The sequence below is a fragment of the Equus przewalskii genome, chromosome 26 (assembly GCF_037783145.1).
Source record: "Equus przewalskii isolate Varuska chromosome 26, EquPr2, whole genome shotgun sequence".
Classification (NCBI taxonomy): Eukaryota; Metazoa; Chordata; class Mammalia; order Perissodactyla; family Equidae; genus Equus; species Equus przewalskii.
The window spans coordinates 19,112,529-19,138,535 of NC_091856.1; the positions used below are offsets into that span (position 1 = coordinate 19,112,529).

At 53.4% G+C, this 26,007-nt stretch overlaps 1 protein-coding gene across 8 annotated transcripts in view; it reads right to left on the reverse strand.

Annotated features, from left to right (window-relative positions):
- The window catches only part of WHRN (whirlin), an 86,581-nt gene extending 61,259 nt beyond the window's left edge, over window positions 1-25,322 (reverse strand). For 5 of the 8 annotated variants that reach the window (XM_070597104.1, XM_070597103.1, XM_070597102.1 and 2 more), the window contains exons 1-2: window positions 23,892-25,310; window positions 1,949-2,167 (exon numbers count right to left, since the gene is read on the reverse strand). In XM_070597104.1, the coding sequence (XP_070453205.1) occupies window positions 1,949-2,167; window positions 23,892-24,506 (834 nt within the window). In that variant the 5' untranslated portion in view covers window positions 24,507-25,310. Of the gene's footprint in view, window positions 1-1,948; window positions 2,168-23,891 lie in introns of all 8 variants that reach the window. The other 3 variants (XM_070597106.1, XM_070597105.1, XM_070597099.1) reach the window with 2 other exon arrangements.
- Window positions 25,323-26,007: the final 685 nt, after the last annotated feature.

The window sequence follows — 26,007 nt, forward strand, 5'->3', positions numbered from 1 at the left end:
CGTGGCCAAACTCCAAATGCTGCCTCCTCCAGGAAGGCTTCCCAAAGCTCTCCCTCCTCTGCACACCATGTCAGTCTCTCTGTCCCTTTCACAGGACACGTATCACATCGGGTCTCATGGAACGTGCCAGAACAAGCCCTTCCCTGGACTGATGATTCACTGGGACACCCCAACCTGCCTCCTCTGGGCACCCCCACTGGGGAGGCGGCATGGGCCAATGTTAGGATGGAGGGCTTAGAAAGAGACGGATCTGGCTTTGTCCCTGAATGCTGCCACCGCCCAGCTGTGTGACCTTGGGCACTGTCACTGCTCCGCTAAAGGATAGCACAAAGGTCCAATGTGAAGATTCACAAGAGAAAAACCTCGCACCCACTAGGATGGCTACTATCAAAAAGACAGAAAATAAGTGTTGGTGAGGATGTGGAGAAATTGGAACCCTTGGGTGGTGTTAGTGGGAATATAAAATGATGCAGCCACTATGGAAAACAGCACGGTGGGTTCCTCAAACTATTAAAAATAGAATTATAATATGCTCCAGCAGCTCCACTTCTGGGAGAAGTACCCAAAAGAACTGAAAGCAAGGTCTCAAAGAAATATCTGTAGACTCATGCTCATAGCAGTAAAAGGCTGACGGAAGCCCAGTGTCCGTTGATGGATGAACAGACCAACAAAATGTGGTCCATCCTTACAGTGGAATACTATTCAGCCATAAAAAAGGAAGGAAGTCCTGTCACATGCACAACACGGATGAACCTTGAGGACATCAGACTAAGTGAAATAAGCCAGTCCCAAAAAGATAAATGCTGTCTTTCTACTTAGATGAGCGCCTGGAGTTGTCAAGTTCAGAGACAGGAAGTAGAATGGTGGCTGCCAGGGTTTGGAGGGGAGAGGAGGGAGGAATTGCCTTTTAATGCGTTTTAGTTTTGCACGATGTAAAGAGTTCTGGGCAGCCACGGAGTGCAAAGCACACTGCATCCAGAGAGAAGTTTGAAAACACAGGGGGACCATCTCTCTGCCCTTTTTTTAATAAAAGAAACAGCCAAGGTCTGGGGGGAGGAGGGCGGTACGGGGCATGCCTTGATGCCTCTGGCCCCTTCTTCAGGTTGCATCTCCCCGTGGTGCTTTGGGCAAGAACCCCTCCCCCATTGGCTACAGTCTTGGTGGTTCTGTCAATCAAAGTGCCCAGCCCTCCCCACCAGCCAATCAGGAGCTCCCTCCCTGGACCATTGCTCCACCCAGAAGGATGCAGATACTGAAGTGGTGGAGGCGTGTTGCTCGCTGAGGCTGCACCTAAGGTCCTCATCTTCAATTCTGGAACTTCCCACACCCTTCTAGTAAATTCTTACTTTGTGGAAGGTGACCAGGGCCAGTTTCTCTTCCTTACAACCCAAAACCCACACCGCAAAAGGTTCCCGGTGGAGTGTGGGCTCCCGGCAGCTGTGTGTGGCCGCGCACCTGGGTCCGGACCACTGAGAAGTTAAAAGATCTCTAATTTAAAGGGAAGCTCTGAGCTTCCGCTCTTCCCCTTTCCATTCTAGGGGCCAGAATGGGGACCCAGTGCGGCCCAGCTTCAACCATCAGAAGGGGCCAGACCCTCAAGGATGGTAATGGACGGAATGTGGGTCCCAGAATAAGATGTGGAGCAGAGCAGCCCCCCAGCCTAGACCTCCCCCTCTGTTCTGTGTCAGGGAGAAATAACCCGACTTATTTAAATCGCCGCCTTCGGCTCCTTTGTGGCAGCAGCTCAGCCTGTACCATAATAGTCACCGCACAGGTCAACAGGCAAAGAAACCCTTCTGTCGGGACTTGGGGGAGAGAAGGACAGAGCCAAGCCCCTTCTTCCGGCCTCTAGGAAGCTTCCCTGTTCTGGGTTTGGCAGGGAGAATGGGGTCTCGGGGGCCGGCCTCCCCCCACCCCGCCCCCGGGTCCAGGCAGCCTGCCAGCTCACCTTTTTCTCATCCCCACTTTGCAGGAGGTGCAGGGTGCTCCTCCGGTCCCCCTCACGCTGCCTCAGGGCGCTGCCGTGGGGCTGGGGCAGGCCCGAGGGCGGGGAGATGCTGCGGCCCTGGGGGTCCACCCAGGTGTAGATGTGGTTGGTGACATAGCCCCCAGGGATGCGCCCTGCGGAGTACACGGAGAGCACCAGCTTCTTGGAGCCCTTCAGAGCCTAGAGAGAGAGAGACATGCGGGTTAGCAGGAAGCGGGGCAGTGAGGGACGCCCTCCCGTTCCCCAGATCTTGCCTCGTCTCAGGACCCACAGAGGGAAGAGGAGGCCCCCCAATCCCTGCCCTCTTCCAGTCCTCAGTTTCGTCCTATGGGAACGAGGACATCCGTTCCATCCCTAACTTGAAGTGGTCCAAACACAAGAAATGTGATCTCTTAGCATCCCTGTGCAGAGAAAAGGTACCAGCATCCTCAGGAAGGCCAGCTTGGCGGGCACCTGGGACCTTGGATTTTGCGTGTTCCCAGCATTCCTAGCTGATAAGGGGAGCTCAGCTGCCTAGGCTATTTGTGCAAACCGTGTGGGGTCTGGAATGTGCATACGGGCAGAGGGTGCCTATGTGACCAGCCCCCAATAAAAACCCTGGGCGCTGAGTCTTTCCAATGAGCACCCCTGGTAGACAAGATCACCCACGTGTTGTCACCATCCAATGCTGGAGGAGCTAAACGCATCCTGTGTGATTGCAATGGAAAGGACCAGAAGCTTGTGCCTGGTTTCCTGCAGACTTCACCTCATGGCTGCTCCCTGTGCTCATTTCCTTGGGTATCCTTTCGCTGTCCCAAAGCTTAGCCACCAGTACAACTGTATGCTGAACTCTGAGCCCTTACGGAACCCGGGGGTGGTCTTGGCAACGCCGATAAAATACCAGACGAGAGAGTCAAGGGATAAAAGTATTGATGATCATCATAGCTTGACGTTTATAAAGGGCCTGTACGTGTCAGACCCTCTGCTCTGGACCTAAAATCCCCATGGCGTCCAACCTTGGGGGCCAGGGATCCCACGATTCAGATGAAGAAACAGAAAGAAGTCACCTGACCACACGGCCAGGAAGCGGTTCCTTTGCCAGAGCAACCAATGCTGAGTGCAGATGCCACCTTTACTCTGCATTTTCCAGTCTGGGGATGGACCCACCCCAAAGAGAGGGCAGCCCAAACTCTGTGCCCCGGGTGGAAGCTGAGATGCGCCATGTGGCTTTCCCATAATGCACTTGTAGCCGAAATGAGCCATTTTTTCAAGGAAACAGTCAATTAGCACCAGGATTGACAGCCAACACCCCCAAACCTGGGGCTATTTGAGTCAATGAAAGTACCCACCCATGGGAAAGTTCACGCTGTGGTTAAAATCACATTTTAACATCTTTACAAAGAGTTCGTAAAGCCAACGATACGTGATACATTTTAACGTTAAGTGGGGTCAAAAGGATGTAAGTCCTGTCTTACAGCCTGATCGCACTCATGTCAAGAGAAAAATATCACAGGAAACAAACAAAGTGAAACTGAGGAGTGACGTGCCAACAAGCCTACAGTGCTTCTCTCTGGGTGGTAGGATTATGGGTGATTATTACTTTGTTCTTCCTGTTTCTCAATATTCTCCAAATGTTCCAGAATGAGGATATATTACTTTCAGTATTAGAAAACAACAATATGCCCAAAAGGGGGTGGGGAGTACCCAGCTCTCTGGCGACCCCAAGCTTGCCTGAATCTGGTACACACTCGGGTTCCTGAGCCCCAATACTCAGACAGAAGGGGTCAAGGGTGGAGCTTTCAAAGACGGTGGGGAGCCCTGGCTGGGTAGGGGTGGGGGGGCCTGCCCAAGGAGGACCCCCAGCCCAGGACTGGACGCCCTGACATTTGAACCCTCCCAGAGGAGGAGGAGTGAGCTGGGAGGCACCAGGTCCCTCAGTTGGTTCCACAGCTCCATGCCACTCCCCGCAGAAGGACACGGAGAGGATGGCAGCTCTCGAACATTCTGCTTTTAAAATAGATTTCTGAGGGATGAGCAGGGCAAGATTTACAGCGTTCTTTCAGCACCCCTGGGATGCCCTGGACGGAACAGCTGGTGACATCTAGTCGCTGTGAAGTTTGAGATGAGGATGGAGGCAGCCGGAGACCAACTGGGCTTCTGCTGGAGCCAAGTGGGAACTGGGTCTCAGGGCACAGGCCGAGGGCAGAAGCCTGAGAGGCCACTATGACCTCTGTGGTCTTCCTGGCCCCTCTTCCCTGCCCACTGCTCCCTCCCCCATGATGGCACCGCTGGCTGCTCGATGCTCTTCCAACTGGCCTCCCCCTTCTCTGCTCCCTCCATCGACGGACTGTGAGTCTGAGCCCCATCACTCACTCGACAAGGGTCGACTGAGGACCTACTGTGTGCCAGGCCTGGAGAGAACAGAGTGAGCGTAACCTCAGTACACTTGCAGCCCAGTAAGAGAAAGGCTTCACCTAGCGCACAGTATGGCCTCATGACACTTGCAGCCTGGTGACAGTCAGGGCTTTGCCTGCAGACAGTAGGTCCTCAGAAAAGCCTAGTTGACTCCACTGGGTGAGAATGTAAATATACGGCCCCCAGAGAAACCATAATATCCACAGGCCTCACCCTGCAGCCACCTGACTCCTCGGATCTGGAAGGAGATCAGATTGTGGATTCAGGCAGAACTGGATTTAAGTCGCACTCCTGTCACTTGTTCGTTGAGAGTCCTCGGGCCTGGTGCTCCCTCTCGCGAGACAGCCCACGTGAGATGCCGACAACCCTCCCACCCTGCCAGGCTTGTGTGGATTAAATGAGCCAGTGCGCACCAGGTCTGGATCTCTGCACACAGTAGGAGCTCAGCAAGCGGCAGAGAGCCCACTGCCCTCTCCTCCCCGGAGTGTCGGCATCAGTAAGAGAAGCCGGGCGTGGAAAAGCTTCATCCAGGGACTTAAAGAAGAGTACGGGAGAGAGAATGGAAGCCAGCGCATGGCACCTGATTTGTATTCTGTGTCGCTGGCAGTAGTGGAATTCTGGTCAGTTCTATAAATAGGTGAGAGCAACCTTGAGACCAGAGAGGAGGTGATGCCTTTGATGAGGACACCAGAGACAGCGGGCGCCCGAGGGAGCCTGGGACGTCACTGAGCCCCCACCGGATGCCGGGCCCCAATACTTTGCGGAAGGGGACCCTGGAAACCCGAGATGGGAAGGGACGGGGTGGGGACAGCCCAGGCACAGGAGGCCAGCCCTGGGCAGCCCTGTCTGCTCTGCACCTGTTTCCCCACCGCGAGCCTGTGGGACCAGAAAGTCTGGTGGCCGCTCAAGCTTAGACCATTCTGGAACCTCTGATGTTGGCTGTTTGGTGGGGTCAACAGGGGTCTTCATTGGGTCTTGGAGAGCAAGAATGTCATCATCTGTGGCCACCTTCTTTATTTTTCTGGTAGAACTGAAAGAAAACCGAGATTCCTGAGACAGCTCTTTCAGCATCTAAGCTGGCTCTGGGAATATGGTCTCAGCGGTGGCCGCCAGAACCCCGCCAAGGGCTCCATCCGCGACCCTTTAATTTAATTGAGATGCGTGTGTGTCCTCCGGGGACCGCGAGGAGCTGGGGGACCCTCTCAGAAGCTGGTTTCCACCTTCTGCTCGCCTTCCTGTCTCCATTTTTACAAACCACCTCTTGCTTTTTACAAGGCGGCATCGAACAGAGGTGTTCATTTCTAAACAGAGCTGCTGGTGCCTTCTGGCCTTGACAACCCTGCCACCAGCTCACGCTCACTGCCACCGCCACGGTGACCCCTGACGCTCAGGCCATCTGGGGATCCTGCGGTCCACGCTCACGGTTAGGTGCACGGGGCCGCTGATCTCCCAGAGAACCAGCAGCTTCTCCCGCCAGGGCCAGGAGCAGGCAGCCTTAGACAGCAGGGCAAGCTAGAAAGCTCCGGCTGTGCCACAGACACCCGGGCACATCCCCATCGGGCCGCTGGCTTGCTGGGTGACCCGGGGCTATGTCCTCCTCTCACTGAGCTTTGGCTTTGCCAACTGGCACTGCTTGCTAAGGTCCCGCGCCACGTTAAACTTCGACATTTTTAGGAGGCAAGGCTGCATTTACCTGCACGGCGGTCACAGGCGTGGTGGCAAAGAGATCAGGGGCTCTGGGGCGTGCAGGGACAGGCTCCAGGCAGGAAGCCATCCTCGGTTTCCCCCACTGAAGGAGTGGGGGCTCAGAACCGTGCTGGCTGGTCCTTGAATCAGGTCCTTGAACCAGATCTCAACCTGGGGGCTCAGAGGCTGCACAGCAGTTGGGAGGGGCCAAGAGGGTTTAAGAAAACACCAGAAGGGCAGACGGCGCGTCTTGGGGTGGCCAGATGCACACCCCAACTCAGCACTATCACGGGCAGTGGGGGACCTTTGAAGGGACCTGGGGGCTGGGGCGACATCCTTCCAATGGGACTACGGCTGAGGGCCCTGCTGTTTGTGGGCAGCTGTCTACATGGGAAACACACCCAACACCCCCTTAAAGCACCCGGTGCTCTGCCTGCCCCTTCTGGTGACTGCCAAGCACGCCCCTCTCTCGCTGCGGCAACGACAGAATCAGCCAGTCTCCTGAATCAACTGCTTTTTAGTTGTGCCATCTCACACAAGTTACTGAACCTCTCTGTTCCTCTGTTTCTCTCTTGTAAAACAAAGATCATAATTCCACTCCCTTGAGGGAGAGGAGCCATGGTAGAACAGTGCTTGTCATCTAAGAGTTCAATGAGCTATGGCTAAAAGGGAAAATGCATGAGAGGGGCGCAGGTCCACTGCAAGCAGAGGGGGCCTCGGAGTGCCTCGAGCCGTGCTTGTTGTCACGCGGTTCCTGGTGAAACCTGACCGAGGGGCTGGGAGGCATCCCACCACATCAGACCAGGGAGCATCTCCATGTGCCCCGGCCCCGGCAGCTGGCGCGGCTAAGACCCCATCCGTCAGCCGACAGCGGTGTGGGCAGCAGGTTATGATCACGGAAACACAGATTATCCGGGTCCGTTTTCAAACTGCGTAACCCGCCACCTGGGTTAACGCCCTCGGGACGCAGATTTGCCCCACTCAGCTCCTCAGAGTCGACCCTGAGACCCCCACATCGGGAGGCCACACGGTTCTCCGCTCAGCGGAGGATGAGAGACAGAGGGGAGACGGCCACCGTGTAGGGGACTTGGGGACACGCCCCAAAGAGCCAGCAGGAAGTGGGGAACAAGGTCCCCAGATGACCAGTGTCCTCAGGGGTGTGCACGAAAGCGGTGTTCTGGAAAAGTCTCCAGTGAGGACACAGAGCGGTGAGTCATGCAGCTCATTTCAGGACACAGACCTCGAGGGCCCAAGCTCCCTCCTCTTGGGAAGAGAGATGCCGAACCTCAGGAACGGGGCTGGTCTGAGCCCAGGTTCAGGTTAGAGATCAGGAGAGAGGAGGGGAGGATGCCAGCCTGCTCTTCCTGACCACAGCTTGCCTAGCTGGGGCTTTGGGTCTAGACGCACTGAGCACCAATCCCGGCTCTGCTGTAGACTTGCTGTGCGACACTGAGCAAGTTACCTAACCTCTCTGTGCCTCTTCCTATATTTAAAATGCAACTGTTGTAAGGATTATGAAGATAATGTAAACTGCCTACGTAGTACCTGGCACATAGTAGGTGCTAAATGCACGTGAATTCCCTTCCCAAGGCTGCCAGCTCCATCTCCCAACCATGAACCCCAGAAATTCTCCAAACCTCTAACCCACGTGGACACAAATACGTGAGCAACTCTAGCCTCTCCCTCCCAACTTTCCTCCCTTCAGAAACAGCCTTCTTTCCCTAAATCCACACTTCCTCATATCTGCTCCTCTTCGACATTCAGCTCCTTGCCCACCGCCTCCAGGAAGCCTTCCTAGATGGTGACGGACTCTCCTCCAAGAGCACCCAGCACACTTCTGCTTTTCTTGCCGTCTATTCTGGAGGCTCTACGTCGCCTTCACACATCCTGTCTCTAAGACTCCAAAGCAAGTTCCTTGCGTTGTCTCATCCACTGCTTTACCCTTTGTTCGTTCATTCAACAAGCTATTCGCTGAGCTTTCTCTATGCCAGGCGGCCCCCAGCAGCCTGTTCAGATGCGGCCACAGGGCGAATAGTGCGCCAGACGAGGGCTCAGGCGGACCTGGGGCACCGCTTCCCCACACTCACATGAGCACACACACCGCAGACACGCGTGGGATTTGGGGAGACAGCAGAAGACGGAGCGGTTTATAGCCGCAGCCCCAGGCCGGGCTACAGGGATTCCCGCCCAGCTCTGCCACCTGTCAGCGCCAACCCCGGGCAAGTCCCTGAACCAGTCGCGGCCCCAGTTTCCCAGGCATGAGACGGGGTAATAGTGGCATTCTCTCACGGGCAGCTGTGAGGACTAAATTAGTTAATACGCACAAAGTGTGTGCTCCGGGCACACAGGCAAGAGCTCCAAAAGGCTTAGGTATTGTTCTTACGGGGAACCCAGAGGACAAATCTCAACCCACCACCCACGTGACCACGGCCGCATTCGGGGTCTGCCCTTCCTCGCTTGCTCTGTGCACTTCACAAACCTGCGGCTGTGCATGGACAAAACGAGCGCTGTCTGATATTTACATACATTGACTCATACTTAACATTTTCATCACCATCCTTTTTTCCAGCTAAAGAATGTACTTTGAGGATTTTCCCTCACCAGTTCAATGACGTTAAGCTCATTTCTTCCCGCACCACGTCGCAGTCCCTGGCAGAGACACCAATATTGAATTCCCGCTCCCCGACTGCTGGACACTGAGGTTGTTTCCCATTTTGCCGGCCAGCACAAACGATGCCGTGATGAACACACTTTTGTGTGCATCCTGGCGCACAGGTGCCCTTAATTCTCTAGACTAGAGAAAGGTGGGATTCCGGGGCACTGGGCAGTGCGTCCTTTTTCATGAACGCCAGTGTTTCTTGGGGAGGGTGTCCCACCCGGTTGTAGTCCCTACAGCCACCTGCAGGGGGCAGCACTGTGACACCGGGCAAATCTTGGCGGTATTGTCCAACTCCACCTTGTGACCAAAGCATCGCACAGCATTGAAATAAAAACGTGTCTTAGGGTGACGACCCCCCCAAGAGTGTTTCAGTGGAAGGTATACTCGCTAGAAAGCCATTCCCAGACAAAGGCCCGCCTGTCCCTAGCCAGGAGTCTTTGGACAAGTGACGGAAGCCCTCTGGACCTCAGCTGTCCACCCCGCCTCCCCCCGCATGAGGCTGTGATGCCCGCCGCTATGCAGTCGTCCCGCGGGCAGAATGAGGCCTGGAGAGATAGCAGTCCCAGAGCATCTTGCACTGGGCACGGCGCACAGCAGGTGCCCAGCAAACGGTGGTTAATATTATCGGTAATATTAAAATTACCGTGATGACCTCACAATTTATTCTTCCCGCTGCACAGATGAGGCAAGAGCCTCCGGGTGGAGAAGTGCCTTATGCAGGGTCACAGACAGGGCAAGAGGCAGGGTCAGCTGTGAATCCTGGACCCTCCAAACTCGTGCCTCTCTCACCAGAAGTTCAAGGGGGTTCAGGGCACACAAGGCCAACCCTATGTCTCGGCCTCACAAGATGGACAAGGAGAGGGTGTGAAGCGGGGATGTGAGACTTACAGGCTGCAAATGAGTGACAGCCCCCGGGCTCTTGAACCCTGAGTTGGGGCCAGGCGCGGCCACGTGGGCTAGAAAGACCGTCCCCATTCAGCCCCACGCGGAGGGAGGACAGGAACTGGCGGTGTGGACTCTCCGCCCCGGTGGCATACTTTATCATCACGAGAGGGTAAAGCCCTAATGAGCAGTCTGTCTCCAGACTCCCTCCCTCTGCACCATGTTTTTATCTGTGTTAATTACCTCTTACAGGGCCCGCTAACTCCAACCGCTTCCAGCCTCCCCTCCTCCACAATCAGTCTCTGCAGGCCGGCATCCTTTTAAATGGCAAGTCACCCCTTCCCCACCCCAATCTCTCCCACAGCTTCTGACGTAAAAGGCAGGCTCTTTGCAGCGTGTCTCAGTACCGTGCGGCTCGTCTCCTGCCGGGCCAGCCTCATCTCCTGCCTCTGCCACCGGCTTTCTGACGGTATCGAGTGCTCCAGCTATTTGCACGTGCTGCTCCTTGTCCCCGAAAGTATGTATCTCAACAGACAGACACAGACTTATATGAGCGATCATTTTATCTACATCTTTCTGAACAGACAGAGAAGGCAGGGAATTCTTCTGGTTTGGTTGCAGGTGTTATCAACAAATAGGAAAGATAGGAGATAGTGGATGATTTCACATAAAATGAGAGACAGCAAAGAAATGCTTCCTCTTGAAATTGACTGCCAACGAGGAATTTTACCTCTTCTGAATTACCAATGAGTTCTCTCATTGAATCTAAATAATATATTAATTTCCCTTTTTGCCTTGGTTGCCAGGAAGCTCAGAATTCCATTTAAATATGAAATACTGTCCCCAGTAAAGGCAACACACTTTCCAATATGGTTTCTGATCTCTCTGCCTTTTTCTTGAGGTGCTTTTTAGGTTAAGTCGCTCAGTTATTTTTGAAGTAGAAAGGAATATTAATCACAAACATATTAATAAATAAGGAAATGGGATATGTAGAGTTTAAAGAAGGTGTTAAATCACACCAATCACATGGGAGAGGCCCAATAAAACAATTGCCAAGTGGTGGATGAATGAATGGTAAAACACATCTCAAAGATTAGCTCCCTTCTCCATGTAGCTGGAGGGGAGAAACGTTGTTCACAGGCACTTGGGCAATAAGTCTGTTTTCTGATCTTACTCTCTCCCTCCATTCCCCAGAAATACTTTGCTGCTGCTAACTTGGGCCTAAGAATGCATGTCACGTATGAGCATTCCTTTAAACAAAAGTCCAAAACGTGTCAGTCTAGATTCTTCTGGCACGCTGACGTGAGTGGGCAGTGGTGTGTTCAGAACTCACTCTCCGTCTGCCCTGGCTCTTTGTGGCCACCTCACCTCCTTGAGCTTCTGCATCCCAGGAAAACAGACTGGACTGCAGAGCAGCTGGGAGAGCCCGTCCGGGGCTCCCTCCCTGAAACGCAGCTCAACACAAGGGTCACAAAACAACAGGACAACATTCGCACAAAGCATAAACGAACAAAGCACAGGATTGAACCATTAAGGGAACCTGAATGCACACAGCTCAAGGCCAGGCATACGGGAGAAAAGCGATGACAAGTTACGAGGGTGGGAATCTTCTATCTTCTTTTCCTCTTTTCATCTTCTTGAATGCTGTTTAAATGTGCCTTTAATTGGGGCCTTAGCAAGGAGATTTTAAAAAATGAACTGTATTCCCTCCACCCTCTTTTCTTTATGAGTCTGACATTCTCGGGAGGCTCAGGGTGAAGACACAGACAGAAACCTTTGCCCTGGGGCTTGGAACACCGGGATCCCAGAGGCTGGAACAATGTCCTGACCTTTCAAAGTCTCTGCTCTCCAGCATCTTTGCTCCTAAATGTCTCAGTGAGTTAAGGCTGTGCGAAAAGGAAAACCACGAACCAGCAAAGAGAGGAAAAGAATGTTGTCCTGGGGGATAAGGCTAGGAGAAATCTGCAAGATAGTGATAGACAGAGGGACCATCCGTTTGCAAAACAACTCACAAGATGAGGGCAGAGCAGATTCCAGAAAGATATTGATTCCTTTTTAACGCAATTCTTCAATTACCCACTAAGCCTGGCTTTTAGTCTCTTATAATTTAAGTAAATTGCTTTACGAATGTTCTTTTCAATTTTGTCTCTATTGTTTTCTATTTTCCTTTAAAAGAACTAACAAGGTGGGAGCAGTCATAAATATAATCACTCAAGAGGAGCCTCGATGGGTTTGCAATGGAGTGTTATTTTGTTTAGAATCGACGCCCACAGCTCACCCATCCACTGGGAAAACCTGTATTCATCAGTATGATTTTCCTGGTCCATGAGCGGACACATGGATGGGGCGTGTTCTCCTCCTGGACTCTTTCCAGTCCTGGCCCTCATTGCTCTCTGTGCATCCTCAGTTCACAAAGGGATGGGCTTCCGACTTAACTCACCCTCAGACGGAAGAGTCCAAACCCAGGCGGACGAATCAACCATCTTCTAACAACCTATCAGCAGATACCACACAGAAAAAGACGGACAGATGTGATGACACGGAAATGTACAACTCTTGTGATTAAATGGGCATTGGACATCAATAAGTAATACACCAAAAATAAGTAAATATGTTACATACATCATATACATGATTATATATGTCTATGTAATATACAAGCCAGCCCTGGTGGTCCAGTGGTTAAGATTCGATGCTCCCACCACCACGGCCCGGGGTTCATTTCCTGGTCAGGGAACCACCCACCTGTTGGTCGTCATACCATGGAGGCTGCGTGTAGCTGTGATGCTGAAAGCTATGCCACTGGATTTCAAATACCAGCAGGGTCCCCTTGATGGACAGGTTTCAGCAGAGATCCAGACTAAGACAGACTAGGAAGAAGGACCTGGCTACCCACTTCTGAAAAAATTGTCCATGAAAACCCTGTGAACAGCAGTGGAGCATCATCTGGAGGGTGAGAGGATGGCGCAAAAAGACCAGGCAGGGTTCCGCTCTGCTGTCTGCAGGGGCGCTAGGAGTCAGAACTGACTTGATGGCACTCACCAAACTATAATATACAATATTGCATATGATATATTATGTACCTTATATACGTATATACAGCTATACAAATAATAAACACGCAAAGGAGTTCAACTTTGCTTTTTAAATTATGCAAATTAAAATAGGATATTTTTTTGGCTACCAGATTGGCTAAAATGGAAAAGAAATATAACATCCAGGGTTGGCAAGGCTGGGGAAAAATGAAGCATCTCAGATTAACGTTGGTAGAAGGGACTATAAAAAAAAACCAAACTTTTCCCCAAGAGCAATTTGGCAACAGTTATCAAAGCCTTAAAAATCTGCCTGAGCCAATGCTGCCTCTCAAAAGACAGCCAGAGGAATTATTGGAGATGCGCGTAAAGATTAATGAGCAAGAATGTTTAAAGCAGCAATATGGATAAGGTTAAAAAAAAAAACTGTCCAACAAGAAGAAATTAGTCAAATAAACTGTGTACCTCTTCGCTGTAATATATTATGCAATCACTAAAAATCGTGTTCTAGAAACATCTATCAAGGTGGGAAAACAGTCGTGGCATATTGTTTGGTGAAAGAAGCAGGCTTGATAACTATGTTCAGAATGGCAGTTTTGTAGAAAATTCCCAACACAAAGGACACAGGGGGACCAGACAGACACAAACCAGATTGTCAATAATTATTATTTCTGGGTGGTAGGGATTATTAATGATCTTTGGTTTTTTTCCTGTGTTTTTCTGGGGCTTCTAAGCTTTCTAGATTGAACCCCTATCTCTTAGGTCATTAAAACACACACACAAACGTTTTATTTTAAAGACCCAGGCAGACTCCTCGACTCCTCATGTTTCCTACGAACCAGACAGAATGGCCCCTTATTTGTCCAGCCTGCGACGGGGTCGACGACCACCAGCCTTTTACAGGAGGCCCAGGAGACCCCGTTCTCATCCTGCCCACCCGGCAGACAGTGTAGACAGGTTCAGAGACTCCAGAGTTCAGTGGGATGATTTCATAAGTTACGGGTTTATCCTGATGGCGGTTGAATTGAGGTCACAGTTATCTACTGAGGGAATTTTCAGACAATACACAAAAAGGCATGGCAAAAGAGATAAGATAGAGGGAGAGGAGAAGGCCGAGAGAGCCCAGGGGCAGCTCCATATCCACCGTCTAGTCAATCAAAGGCATAGCGCTTCCCCGGGAAGGGGCTGGAGGCCGTGGCCTGGGCGGTCTGGTTCCTAGCGAGCTTTCTCATCAAGTGCTGCAAAGCCCTTTCCATAAGAAAAAAAGTCAGTGAAGAAATGCACAGGCACTGACCCTGACTCCCAGCGCCGTGGTGGGCTGCACGCCCGCCTTGCCTGTTAGAAGCGGTCAAGAGCAGCAAGGAGCACACGGTCTGCAGGCAGGAGTCCTGGGTTCGAATCCTGGTCCTGCCACCTCCACCTGTGTGCAGGAGGCTGGTCCCCTCCTCCTCCGGATGCTGAGTCTCCTCTCCCTGGGGGGCTGCGGTGACGAGTTGGTGGGGGCCTCGCATGGAGCCCTGGCAGAGCTCCTGGGTCGCACAGGAGACCCTCCGTGGTGGCCATGGTTATCAGTGTGCTCCGTATTAGGAGCTTGTAAGCATCTTGTGTGTTAGGTATTTTATACCAGGAAGAGCATCATCTGGTAGGAAAATAAACCTCAACCCAGTGGTCTGAACATAGTGGGTAATCCTTAAATGTTGACTGACAGATGGGCCCAGGGTTTTAACACATCACCCGCGTGGCCATCGGCATCCCCACTTCAGAGATGAACCAAGAAGTAACTTGCCTGCCACCCGACTGCGATTCCCATCACAATTTTACTGAAGAGGAATCTGAGAATCCGAGAGGTTAAGAAGCTTGTTCAAGGCCCCACAGGTGGCCAGAGGTGGGCTTTGAGCCCAGAGCATCCGGCTCCACAGCCCAGGCCCAGGCATCGCGGGATGTCACCTCTCTCTGGTGTTGAGTGACGGACACATTCCCTCAAGATAACAAAACCTGTGTTTGAATCCTGGCTCTCCCACTTTCCATCCTTGTGACGACAGGCAAGTGACAAACTCTTTGCAATTTTGCAAAATGACGTGATACAGGTGGCACTTCCCTCAAACCCGATAGGACCGTCATGAGGTTCAAGTTTATACACAGAAAGTACGAGAAGGGTGTCTGGCTCCTCGGAAGCCCTCAAGACAAAGGTTATTATGGTCCACAGAGCAATACAAGGAAACAGTAGGAAATGTATCATCTGTGCCATAAGTGACACAGGCCACTCTAATGAGGATGCAGAGGGAAAGAAGAGGTTTCCCACAGGTGGGGCAGCTCTGGGTGGGCAGGCTGGTCAGCTGGGACGATGCACTGGGCTGTGGGGGCCCACAGGGAGCGAGAAACAAAGCATTGTTTCAGAGTTGGGTGACGATATAGACCTCCGAGGGAAGAGAGGAAGGAATTTGAGGGTCATCCAAACATCCTGACCTTCCCAGTAGATTTAAATCTCAGGGCTGGAAGGACTCTTGGAGGGGGGAGAGGGTTCAAGAGAGTTGGGGGAAATCTGGGAAAGCTTTGGGGCCTCCCAGGAGAAAGAGGCGGGAGGCAGAAAGAGACAAAGGAAAGGATAAAGGTCACGCTGGGTCCAGACACACCACGGGACACCAGGCCCCCCCTCCGGGGCCAGGAGGATGGACATAGCCGAAGGAAAACCCTTCCCAGGAATTTCTGAGCGCAGCTTCGCTACCCGCGTGGGAGGGTAATTTCTGATAGCTGGACCACTTTTCTTTTCTTAATCAGAAACCTCTTAATGAAGCCTAGCACACGTTTCAGATGTGGGTCAAAGAAATTACAGGGGTTTTTTTTTTTTAAGTCCAGATGCCCATGCTGTCAAATCACCACTTTCACCTGCATTAATTGCTTTAACGGGCTCTGCAAAGAGCCCCCTCCCCTCCTCATCAGGGAAGGATGCTCGGGAACAAGGATGGGGATGCAGCCGATCCGAGGGACAACGCTGCCACACACTGGCCTCTGGGCCAGGCATCTGTCTTGCCCCCCAACATTTTTAAGGGAGGTCAGGACACACGATTCCACCCAACCCCTGGGTGACTGATTACTGCTGTAAACAAAAATGCAGATGCCAAAATCCAGAGAGAAGCAATTGCATCTTTAAAGAAACTCTGCCTACGTGGGAATACCAAGTACACTTAGAAAATGACTCTGCAATTCAAACAGCCACGACGGATCGCGAGGGCCCCGAGTCCCAACACTGTCTCCCGGTGGCACTTTTTGTTTTTTTAAACTGAGCAGGCACAACACAAGACTTTCAAAGCCAAGCGAATACAGTCGATAACATTTTTCATGACCATGCGCGCAGCGGGACCTCCACGGCCGCATTTTTCAAACTTCTGATGTGCCACGGCGAGGACCAGTTTGCGAGGACCGTGAGCCGGGTTCAAGAGGTGGGGGGGGGGGTCTGAGTCACCCGCAGAGGAGCTGCTCAAGGTCACAGCCAAGGACACTGTCAGATGAACCCGGGTCCATCTCCAAAAGCCGTCTCTAACCTCTTGGGTACAGACCTCCCTTCTCTTCATTTTCCAATATCTCACACTGACCTTGTCGATCTGGAATCGTGCGCCGAAACAGCTCAGGATGGGGACACAGGAGGACCACCTCTCTGGTCAAGTCTTTCTGTGGATAAATGTTGGGCTGGGGGTGCGAATCCTAAAGGAAGGTGGTGCTGTAACCTCAGGGTGGTTAGGACCTGTTTTGGGGGCTTGTTAATTCCCCCGCAAGTGACATACTTCTAAGGCCCCAGCACCTGGATATTTGGAAACACTTCCTGGTGTCATTTTAGCATGTTGTTCCATGTAACCTGCAGCTTTAGAATCCCGTAAAGAGGACCCCCCCTGGGACTTGTTCACGGGAAGCTAATATATTTGCTTTGCATTCAAAGTCCAGAGGACGCGAAAGCCCAGGTAGACAGGGAAAACAGCTAGGAAACCGGCCTGCCAGGTGAAGTGCCACCACAGCCCATTCAGCAGAAGCAGCACGCGTTCTCCAAGGGGGAAGGAGGTGACGGGGCTGGGCCTGCAAGAGAAGGGAAACCAGACCCATTTGGGCACCCTCGGTGGAGAATAAAGCCGCTTCTAAACGCACGTGGGGTCAGCAGGCGCTCAGCCTTCACCTGAAAAGCTGGGGCTTCTGGAAACCTGAACTGGGTGGTGGTTGTTTTTTAAACAAAAAGCCAGAAACTCTATCTCCCCCCAAAACTGGTTCATTGATTGCTTCACGATGCAGGAGTGATTCTATTTTGGGATCACAGACAAAGCGAGGCTTCGGAAATAACTCACTTCTGGGATGTGGCTTTAAAATGAAGAGCAAAGTGACAAATGAAGTAACCCAAGGGGTCTCGTAGGGTGGAGCTGGGCGGCAGAGGATGGGAAGAGCTGTTGCCCATCTAGGCGCAGACCACCTTGTTTTAAAAGACCTTTCACTAAAGTAGCGGTAATGGGTTTCCTCTTCACCAAATGTCTTTGCAACTCTTAAGTCACTGGATCCCTGGGAAGGTGGCTCTGCCCATTTCATAGTTCCAAAGACTGAGGTTCAGAGACGTCACGTGACGTGCCCACAGCCCCACAGCCGGCTCCGCGGGAAAGCACACATGAGAGCCTGTGGCACTCCTCGATGTTTCTACCCAGTGCCCACGATGCTGCCACCCAGGGACCATCTTCAGATATCACGCCCGGGAGCCAGGGAGCTCACCAGCAGTGCACTGGGAACAACACCATTCCAATCATTCGGGAAATATTTGTTTATTCATTAAAGCACCTACCATGTGCCAGGCACTGAGGCGGTGCTGGGGTATGTGAGTGACCAATGGAGATCAACTCTCCGTTCTCGGAGCTCACTTGTAATGGGGAAGGCAGATGATCAACAAACAGTGAAACGTCCTTCTGGGAATGACAAGTCCTCTGAAGGGAATTAAAGCACAGTAAAGGGATGGAGGAGCGGGGTCAGATGGGGTGAGGGGCACTGTTTTGAAGGGGGCGACAGGATGCAGATGTCACAGCACTTAAAAGCCTTGGTGACCTGTGGCCATGGGGGGGTCCATGTCCCCCCAGTGGCTCCAGGAGGGCAGGGCCATGTATGGTGCGTCTCTGACTTCTGAGGTCCAGCCACAGGCATGGGTGTGGTCAGCACTGCTCGGAGTGGGTGTGGACAAACGGCTCTGCCTGACCACGGATTGGGCCAAAACAAGCCACCTTCCTTTGGCGCGTGGGCATCAGACTCCCCACTTAGCAAAATGAAACATCTGGATGGTTCTTAAAAGGCCCCCAGATGTTAGGCACAAAATGTGATGTCTGCGTGCCATCCAGCAGGGGCTGGCTTGTCTTCCAGGAGGCTGGCAACCCAACCCTGGGGCTGGGTTCCGGCCGGGAGGTCAGGCAGAAGGGCCACGTAGTTCCTAATGCCAACGATGACCCTGGGCTAGTCCATTTCACCTCCTTGAGCATGACCTTGCTGGCCTCCCGGCCTCCCCGGGAAGGGAGAAAGCACGGTACAGAGTGGGCACCCCTAACATCAGCCTCCTCTCTTCCCAACAGTGTTCCAGGAAAGCACAGCTCACACACACGTGCCCCCGCCCCCTGGAGCTGCCTCCTGCGGCTGATGCCAGGGGTGCACGGAAACGAACGGAAAGCCTGACTCCTGCTCTTTGAGCCCTTTCCACCTGCCACGCTATCAAAGGAGGATGGAAACTGCAGCTCAGGAATCTTTACAAAGCAGTCCCCACCCTGGGGCGCCATTAGAAGTCCGTGTGAGCTCTGCGTTAACATCAGATTCTTGCTTGGGGGTTCCAAAGAAAAAGGAAGAGAAAGAATCACTTTGGACAGATTTGCATTTCAGCCTCCAGCCACCTCCAGCCATTAAATGCCATTCTGTCTAATTTATCCTCTGGCCCTTGCCGGGCACTGGTCTGGAGACTCTGAGGAGTGGAGACCAGCCGTTGCCCGTCCAGGTCATCAAAGAGCCTTGCCGGGAAGCCCGTTGGATCCTAATCCCCTGCCTGCTTCAGTACAAAGCCCTTGGCACGGCGGAGGGGGGCTTACGACTCGGAGGCGATGCACACGTGCTGTGAGCGTGAGCAGACAGGCACAGAAGGGGCTGCGTGCACTTGACAGGTGCGTACGGGCTGTGTGCCATGCGGCTGGAGCAGGCAGAGGTGGGAACCAACAACACACACACACTCCAACTGGCCAGGGGTTAAAGGATCATAGCTCCTTCGCAGCTCCATCCAAACAATGAATCTATGGCAGGTAATAAACAACTCGGGGTTTGTCGGAAGAGGGGGACGACAGAAACACGAGAAGCCAGCAGGGGGTGAGCCTATAACTCTTTCATCTCCAGCTTAAAATCGGGAGGCAGAAATCATCTATAAAAATATCAACTCACAAAAAGGAAAGGCATTCTTTTCCACCCTACAAAACGCTTCTTAGACTAGCACAGGAAACACCCAGTGGAAAGGATTTTGTCCTCCACAGGCAGTGTCATTTTCTAAAACCTTGAGCATCAGCTTGAGCCAAATAACTAAAGACTAAACTAAAGAAACGGACCCTCTCAATGGGCTGCATCAGCCTCTGGATCCAAGAACCAAACATCAATTCAATAACAGGTTTACTAACATAGAGCTTTCAACACATCATTACCAGGAGGACCCACAGGACCCAGAGCAAGCACACGGCCCGGGGAAAGTCTGCGCATAGCCATGAACACGTTCTCACGGTTTCCGAATTGGAAGACAGAAAATGACACCAGCGGGAGAAGCTGCGTTTCAGAGACAAAATTGGAAAGGGTAATAATTTGTAATGGCTTCAGCTAACCGTGTACAATGGGGAAAGTGACAAATGTGTCGTTTCGAATGTGCCAAACCAAATGCAATGACTTATATATTAATACAAACAGATTCTTCCTGGGTTATTATGCGAAGGAAGGGAGGGTGTGATCACCCTAATGAAATACAAGGGCAGGCCACTGTTTCTAAGTTCTGGAATGTTTCAAATTCTAATGTGTTCTTGGAGGTAGCCAGGGAGAGACTGCAACGACGCTGCTAGATTTTGATGGAGATCAAACACACATGTACAGAGACACATCCCAGCAGCATCTGGATACCCCGCGTTCTGCCACCCATGGAATCAGGGACTCAGAGAGCAAGTGGGTAAGTCAAGTGGATTTTGAGCGCTCCCAGGGCAGTGTCGTGCCCGCCACAATCCTGTTGCCATTTGCCCCTTTACTCTGGAATGGCACCAGGGCTGGAGTTCCTGGGTTGAAGGACAGCAGTCAAGTTCTCATCAGTAGCAGGTAACCCAGCAATTTCCTGACTCAGTAGGAGGCTATCCAAGAGTGCCAAGATTCTCGTCTCCCAATCCTTAGCCAACGTTCCCTACTCTGCCTTACACACAAGCAATTCCAAGAGAACAAGAAAACATCAGATCAGACATTCCAAATGCCTTCTGTGTAGCACATGCTGAGCAAATCCCAGACGGTCTAAGCCGGAAGGGATCTCGGGCAGCCCCTGGCCCATCCATACTAGGACGAGAGGGTCAGCGACTGGCCTAAGGTCACACAGCAAGCGGACAGCAGGGCCCAGTACGGCATCCCGGATCTGTGCACTCCTTGGCCAATTTATCAAGCATTTTTGTCTGCCAATCTTGGAAAGGTCTACTTTTTTTTATTATTGTTAGTTTGGCTCCTGTTCATTCAAGATAGATTTTTCAAAAATCAAGCGTTTCAACATAATTGCAAACAGTAAATGGCTTGCCGCGTCTGGCCCTGTCCCCGCTGATTTAGCAAACAGGCTTCAGGAGAGACAGGGAAGCCCCTCCTGATCCGAGCCCAGAGGATCAATCCTCGCTGAACTGCTCTGCGTAACAATGAACACCAGAGAGCGGGAAAACGTTCCTATGGTCAATCGCCTCTGTCCCCGGCGGGGGGGCGGGGGGGGGGGATGACCCTCTCTGATTCAGAAACTCTTAAGTACTTGATTCCTAAAATTTAATTTTCTTTTTATTACACACACCCCCACCCCACATACACAAACACACTTAACCTCTCCTTTGGGAAGCTCAAAGGATCTTTTCCCCCTCTTTCTACCTGCAGAAGAAAAACAAGGATTTTCAGATTGAAAACACATCTCCTTAATACCCCAAACACGGAAACAACCTAAGTGTCTACTGAGAGATGAATGGAGACAGTAAATGTGGCGGGCAGGTATATACAATGGAATATTATTCAGCCGTGAAAAAGAAGGAAATCCTGCCATTGGCGCAGACATGCACGAACCTGGAGGACATCAAGCCAGACCTATAAAGACAATGACTGCATGATCTCACTTATATGTGGAATTTTAAAAAGTGCAACTCACAGAAGCAGAGAGTAGAATGGTGGTTGCCAAGGGCTGGGGGTAAGGGGGGGATGGGGAGATGCTGGTGAGCGGGAACAAACTCCCAGGAATAAGATGAATTAAGTTCTGGGGATCTAACGCACAGCATGGTGACTATAGTTAATAATTCTGTGTTGCCTCCTTGAAACTGGCTAAGAGAGTGCATCTTAAGTGTTCTTACCACAGAAATAAAACAACTACGTCAAATGATGGATACGCTAACTAGCTGGACTATGGTAATCCTTTTACAGCGTAGAGGTATGTTACATCCTCATGCTGTAGACCTTAAATATATACAATTTTTATTTCTTCGTTGTGCCCCAATCAAGCCGGAGGGAGACGCAATAAAGAAACAAATAAATAAAAGAAAATTGAAGGAAAGGAATTGAAAAAGAAAGCACGCCTTGTACTAAATGCAATGTGGGATCCTGGAGCAGAAAAGGGACGTTGGCAGAAAAACTGGTGACATTTGAATAAGTCTGAAGTTCAGTTAATAGGAATGTACCTTTCTCATCAAATGCCCAGGCACTGCCCTACAGCACTGGGGCTGATGGACAGGGGCTGGGAGTGGAGAAAGCCCGGGCAAAGGCAGTCTGTACCTAGCAAAGAAGCCGGGGCCACGGTGGCTTTCTGTCAAGGGACTCAGCCCCCTGAGTTTCGTGGAAATGTGTCAACAGCCCCAGGTGTTCTGAACTGTCACTGAAACCGGCTGCCCATCCATCGACCCGGAGGCGCTCGCTCCCGGAGGCCCCAGCATGAGGTCCCGCCTCCTCCGTTTTAAATTCCACCCACGGAAAGTCTGGCCCCTTTTCCTCCTGGAGTTAAGGTGACACGAAGCAGCACTCATCTTGCCTGTGGCTTCTGAAGGGTCCAGAGGGGCAGGGACGTGTGTGTGTGACGGTGGCCGGACGAGGGGTGCCTTAGCAGAGACCCGCCTCGGTAGGAAAAGTGACAGTCAGGGACAAACGAGCTGCTCAGCTCCCACGGGCTCCCACCCGGCCAAGGACTTCCTCTGGACGCACCAAGGGGAAGGAAGCGAGCTGAGGCCTGGTGCTCCGGGTCACGGGGTCGCAGCACCTGGCATGTCATTCGGGAAGATTCAGACAGAAGAGCAGAGTGTCAGCGACCTGATGGGGGGGCCCCCCCAAGCTGAAACTCCCAACCAAGTGGCTTCAGCCCCACGGGCCCCGCTGGCCTGGGGCCCCAAGCAAGGGCAGAGCCTGTGGGTTTAACATCCAGGCTACTTAAGGCCTTCCCAAAGGCTACCCCTTGTGATAATTAAGTTCCCCGAGTATTTTTAAATTGCCACCAAAATTAAATCCACGCTGATAAATGACCATTTAGATCAAGTGATCTTTCCAGTATAAATTTATCATTTGGGAACTCCAGACCTTTTAGGGTCAAAGGCTAATGGACTATTTCTTTATACAGAATTTACAGGAATGTCAGATCAAGGGAAGAGACTGCTGTGGGGGAGGAGAGGGAGGGGTCGACGGGCGTATGGAAACCCACAAGGAGCTGTGTCTGCTGCACTCGCCCCTGGAACGATATAAACTCACCAGCCTTTTTCCAAAAGCAGCCAAGAAGTTTCCAAAATCCTCAGGGGCCTCCCCAGGGGGCAGATGAGTTGGGAAGCAAATCGGGGAAGCCAAGGTCAGAGATGAGATGGTCACGTCCCAGGTGAACGGTCAGAAAGGGGGCTCAAGACACACCTGGCCTCAGGTCACTGCACATCACGGAGGAAGGAGCCGCAGGCCTCTGCCGCCTAGGTCCTCCAGGCAGCCAGCAGGCCCTTGGCTGGAGCTCAAGACGCCGGCACTGAGGAGGACCCAGGGCAGAGGCAAGGGGCGGGCTGCTGAGGAGCTGGGTCACCACCTGCCAAGCCCCCAGGGAGCATTTTCCCTGCAGGAGAGTGTGTCACTGTCCCGCTCCCCCAAAACTCTTCACTTCGTGCACACAAAGGTGGTGTGTGTATGTGAGAACGCCTGCAAAGGATGCTTGAATCCACACGCAGACCAAGCACAATCCATGTCACCCTCCAGCCTGTTTTCAGCAGCCCTGGGCACGCAATTAGCAAACACACGCATTCTTCTCAACAGCACGGGTAAAGCCCCGGCAGCTTGCTGTCATGACCTTCTGTTTCCCAATTACACAAAAATCACAACTACCTTCAAGGGAGTGTGGGATGTATGTTTGACCTTCAGGCAGGGGCCTCATTTCCAACAAGGTTAAGGACACTGATTTGGTCCAGCAGCCCCATATTCCAAGTGGAGAACCAGAGGTTCCGAGAGGGCAAGTGACTTGTCCCAGGATGCACAGCCTGGTCCACAAACAGCAGGATCAGGCCAGAGCTCTGTGGATCACCAGAACAGCCTCCTTGGGCCACTTTGGAGCTAATGAAACTTTTTTTCTGGGGCAAAAGCCGGCAGAATAAGGAGAATAACACCAGCAGAAGCAGAGGCCACCCGCTGATTACTAACCATATGCCCAGAGCAGACCTTATTTCTTTTAATGCTCATAAGAATCCACAGCCTTTTTCATCACTTTGTAAGCATACATCCGTCCACGTATTTGATAACGTCTGTCTCCCACACACCAGCCTTTATGCCCCACGAAGGCAGGGTCGTGTCTGTTTCGCTAGTCATACATTCCCAGTGCCTGGCATCTACTTGCTCAAAAAAACTAGACGTTCCTGTTTTAAACAAACACTTTTAAGAAAAACGGGGCCCAGAAAGGTCAAGTGATTTGCCTAAGGACACACAGCATGGGACTACCGCCGCACGAGGACATGCACCACTCTGCCGCGTCCTCGTCCCCAAACCGGAGCCCTACCTTGACGGCCTCTGCATGTGTCACCCGGGCCAAGGATTTGTCGTTGACACGCAGAATCTGGTCCCCCACTCGCAGGCCCTCCTTCTCGGCCAGAGAGCCCGGCTCCACCAGGGACACATAGATGCCCACGCCGTGCTCCGAGCCCCCGCGGATGCTGAAGCCCAAGCCCTCGTGGGCCTTGGCGCGCCGCAGGCTCACCAGGCGCACCTCCCCGGGCCCTGCGCCGTCGGGGGCGCCCCAGGCGGGCTGCCTGCAAGGGGTGGTGGCGGGCAGGTAGAGGCCCTCGGCCGTGTACTGGTCGAAGAGCAGCTGGTCGGAGCGCGGGATGACCAGCCGCAGCATGGGCAGCAGGCGCCGCTTGCCCGGGCTGTCCAGCAGCACGCGCAGGGTGCGCACCAGGTCGAAGACGTTGCGGCGCGCGTGGTAGGCGTTGAGACAGTGCGTGAACTGCTCCCGCTCCGCCTCGCTCAGCAGCGCCGTGAGCGCCTGGTGCAGCTGGCGCACGTTGGCAGACAGCAGGCGCAGCCCCGCCGCCCCGCCGCCCGCCCCGGCCGCCGAGCCCAGCGAGCCGGTGGAGGACGAGCTCACCGACAGCCCGTCCAGCGGCGCGTTCATCTCCCCGCCGAGGCCCGGGCGCACTCGGGGCGCGCGCGGGGGGCGCGGCAGCTGGATGCCGGGGAGCGCAGAGATCGCGGCTAGAGTCTGGGTTTGGGGGCGCCGGGGTGGGGGGTGGCGCGGAGACACGGGCTGGATCCGGGAAGACGCGGAGACGGCGGCTGGAGTCTGGGTTTGGGGAGCGCGGAAACTGTGCCTGAATCCTGGGGGGATCGCGGAGACCGCTGCTGGCGTCCCGGGAGCGCGAAGACGGAGGAGGTCGCCAAACTGAACTCCGCGGGGCGCGGAGACGGCGGCTAGAGTTCCGGCAACGCGCAGACAGCGGCGAGGTCCCGGGGGACAAGGAGTTGGCGGCTGGAGCCCGGAGGTCGCGGAGACTGCGGCTGGAGTCCGGGGGGGACGCAGAGAGAGCAGCTACATTCTGGAGGGCGCAGAGACGACGGGAGGCTGGAGTGGGGGGCGCAGCGAAGCTGGCCGCCCCGTCACACCATGCCTGGGGCTCCCCCAGCCGGGCCGCCCGTTCCTCTCGGGCTGGGGGACCCCAAAGTCATAAGTTGGGGTGGGGGCGCTCTAGTCCCAGAGCCCCCCGAATCGCAGCCGGTGGAGCCGTGCGGGCGTCCGGCAGGGGGTGCGGGGCATGTCCGGGGCAGCCCTGGGAGGCAGCAGCCCGGGGACCCCCGCGCCCCCGCGCCCCCGGGCGCAGATGGAGCCGCGGCCGCGAGCCCGGACTTCGCGAACTGTTGAGCTGCCCGGGGCCGATCTTCCAGCGAGTTCCGACGCCGTCGCTGTCGCCAGCCCAGACTTGGCCCCGCCCCCTTGCCCCTCCCCCTCTCCCGCCCCTTCCCCCCGCGGGCTCGTCAGGAAATGACGTCCCGTTCGCGCCTGGCGGTTGCCTGGAGACGGGGTGAAACAGTCCAGCCCCGGGGAAGAAAGGGGTGAAAGGAGGGGTAGGGGTGGGAGGAGCCCCGGGGACACTGGGAGCCCCCCCCCCAACTTCTCCAGCAACGCTGGTGGGGAGAGGGAGGCAGGAGGGGGGCTTGGTCCAAAAATTGTGCCCTTCCGCGATCGAAGCGTGAGCATCAGGATCGCTTCGGAGCGGTTAGCCAGCTAGCTAATTTGCAATTGTGGGGGAAAATCGCTAACTTTTTGCCTCTAGAGTACTGAACGCTCCAGGCTGGTTTTCCACCTTAAAACGTTGCGCTCCCCTCTTGCACGCCCCGACGTGCAAGTTCAAGTGTTTGTGTGGACGATTGTTGGGACCTACTGTGTGCAAGAAAGAGACACTAGTATATACTGGTGCCTCGGGAGCCAACTCCTGTGCAGGGTAGATCGGACTGGCCTCCTGCGGGGTCTCCAGGAGGCAGGAGGGCTGTTTTCAGAAATAGAAAGTGTACACGACACGCTCACACACAATGGGCGCATATAAAACTGGTGAGATCGGAATAAGGTGGGAGGGTTGTATCAATGTCAGTGTCTTGGTTGTGACCTTGTCAACAATGGG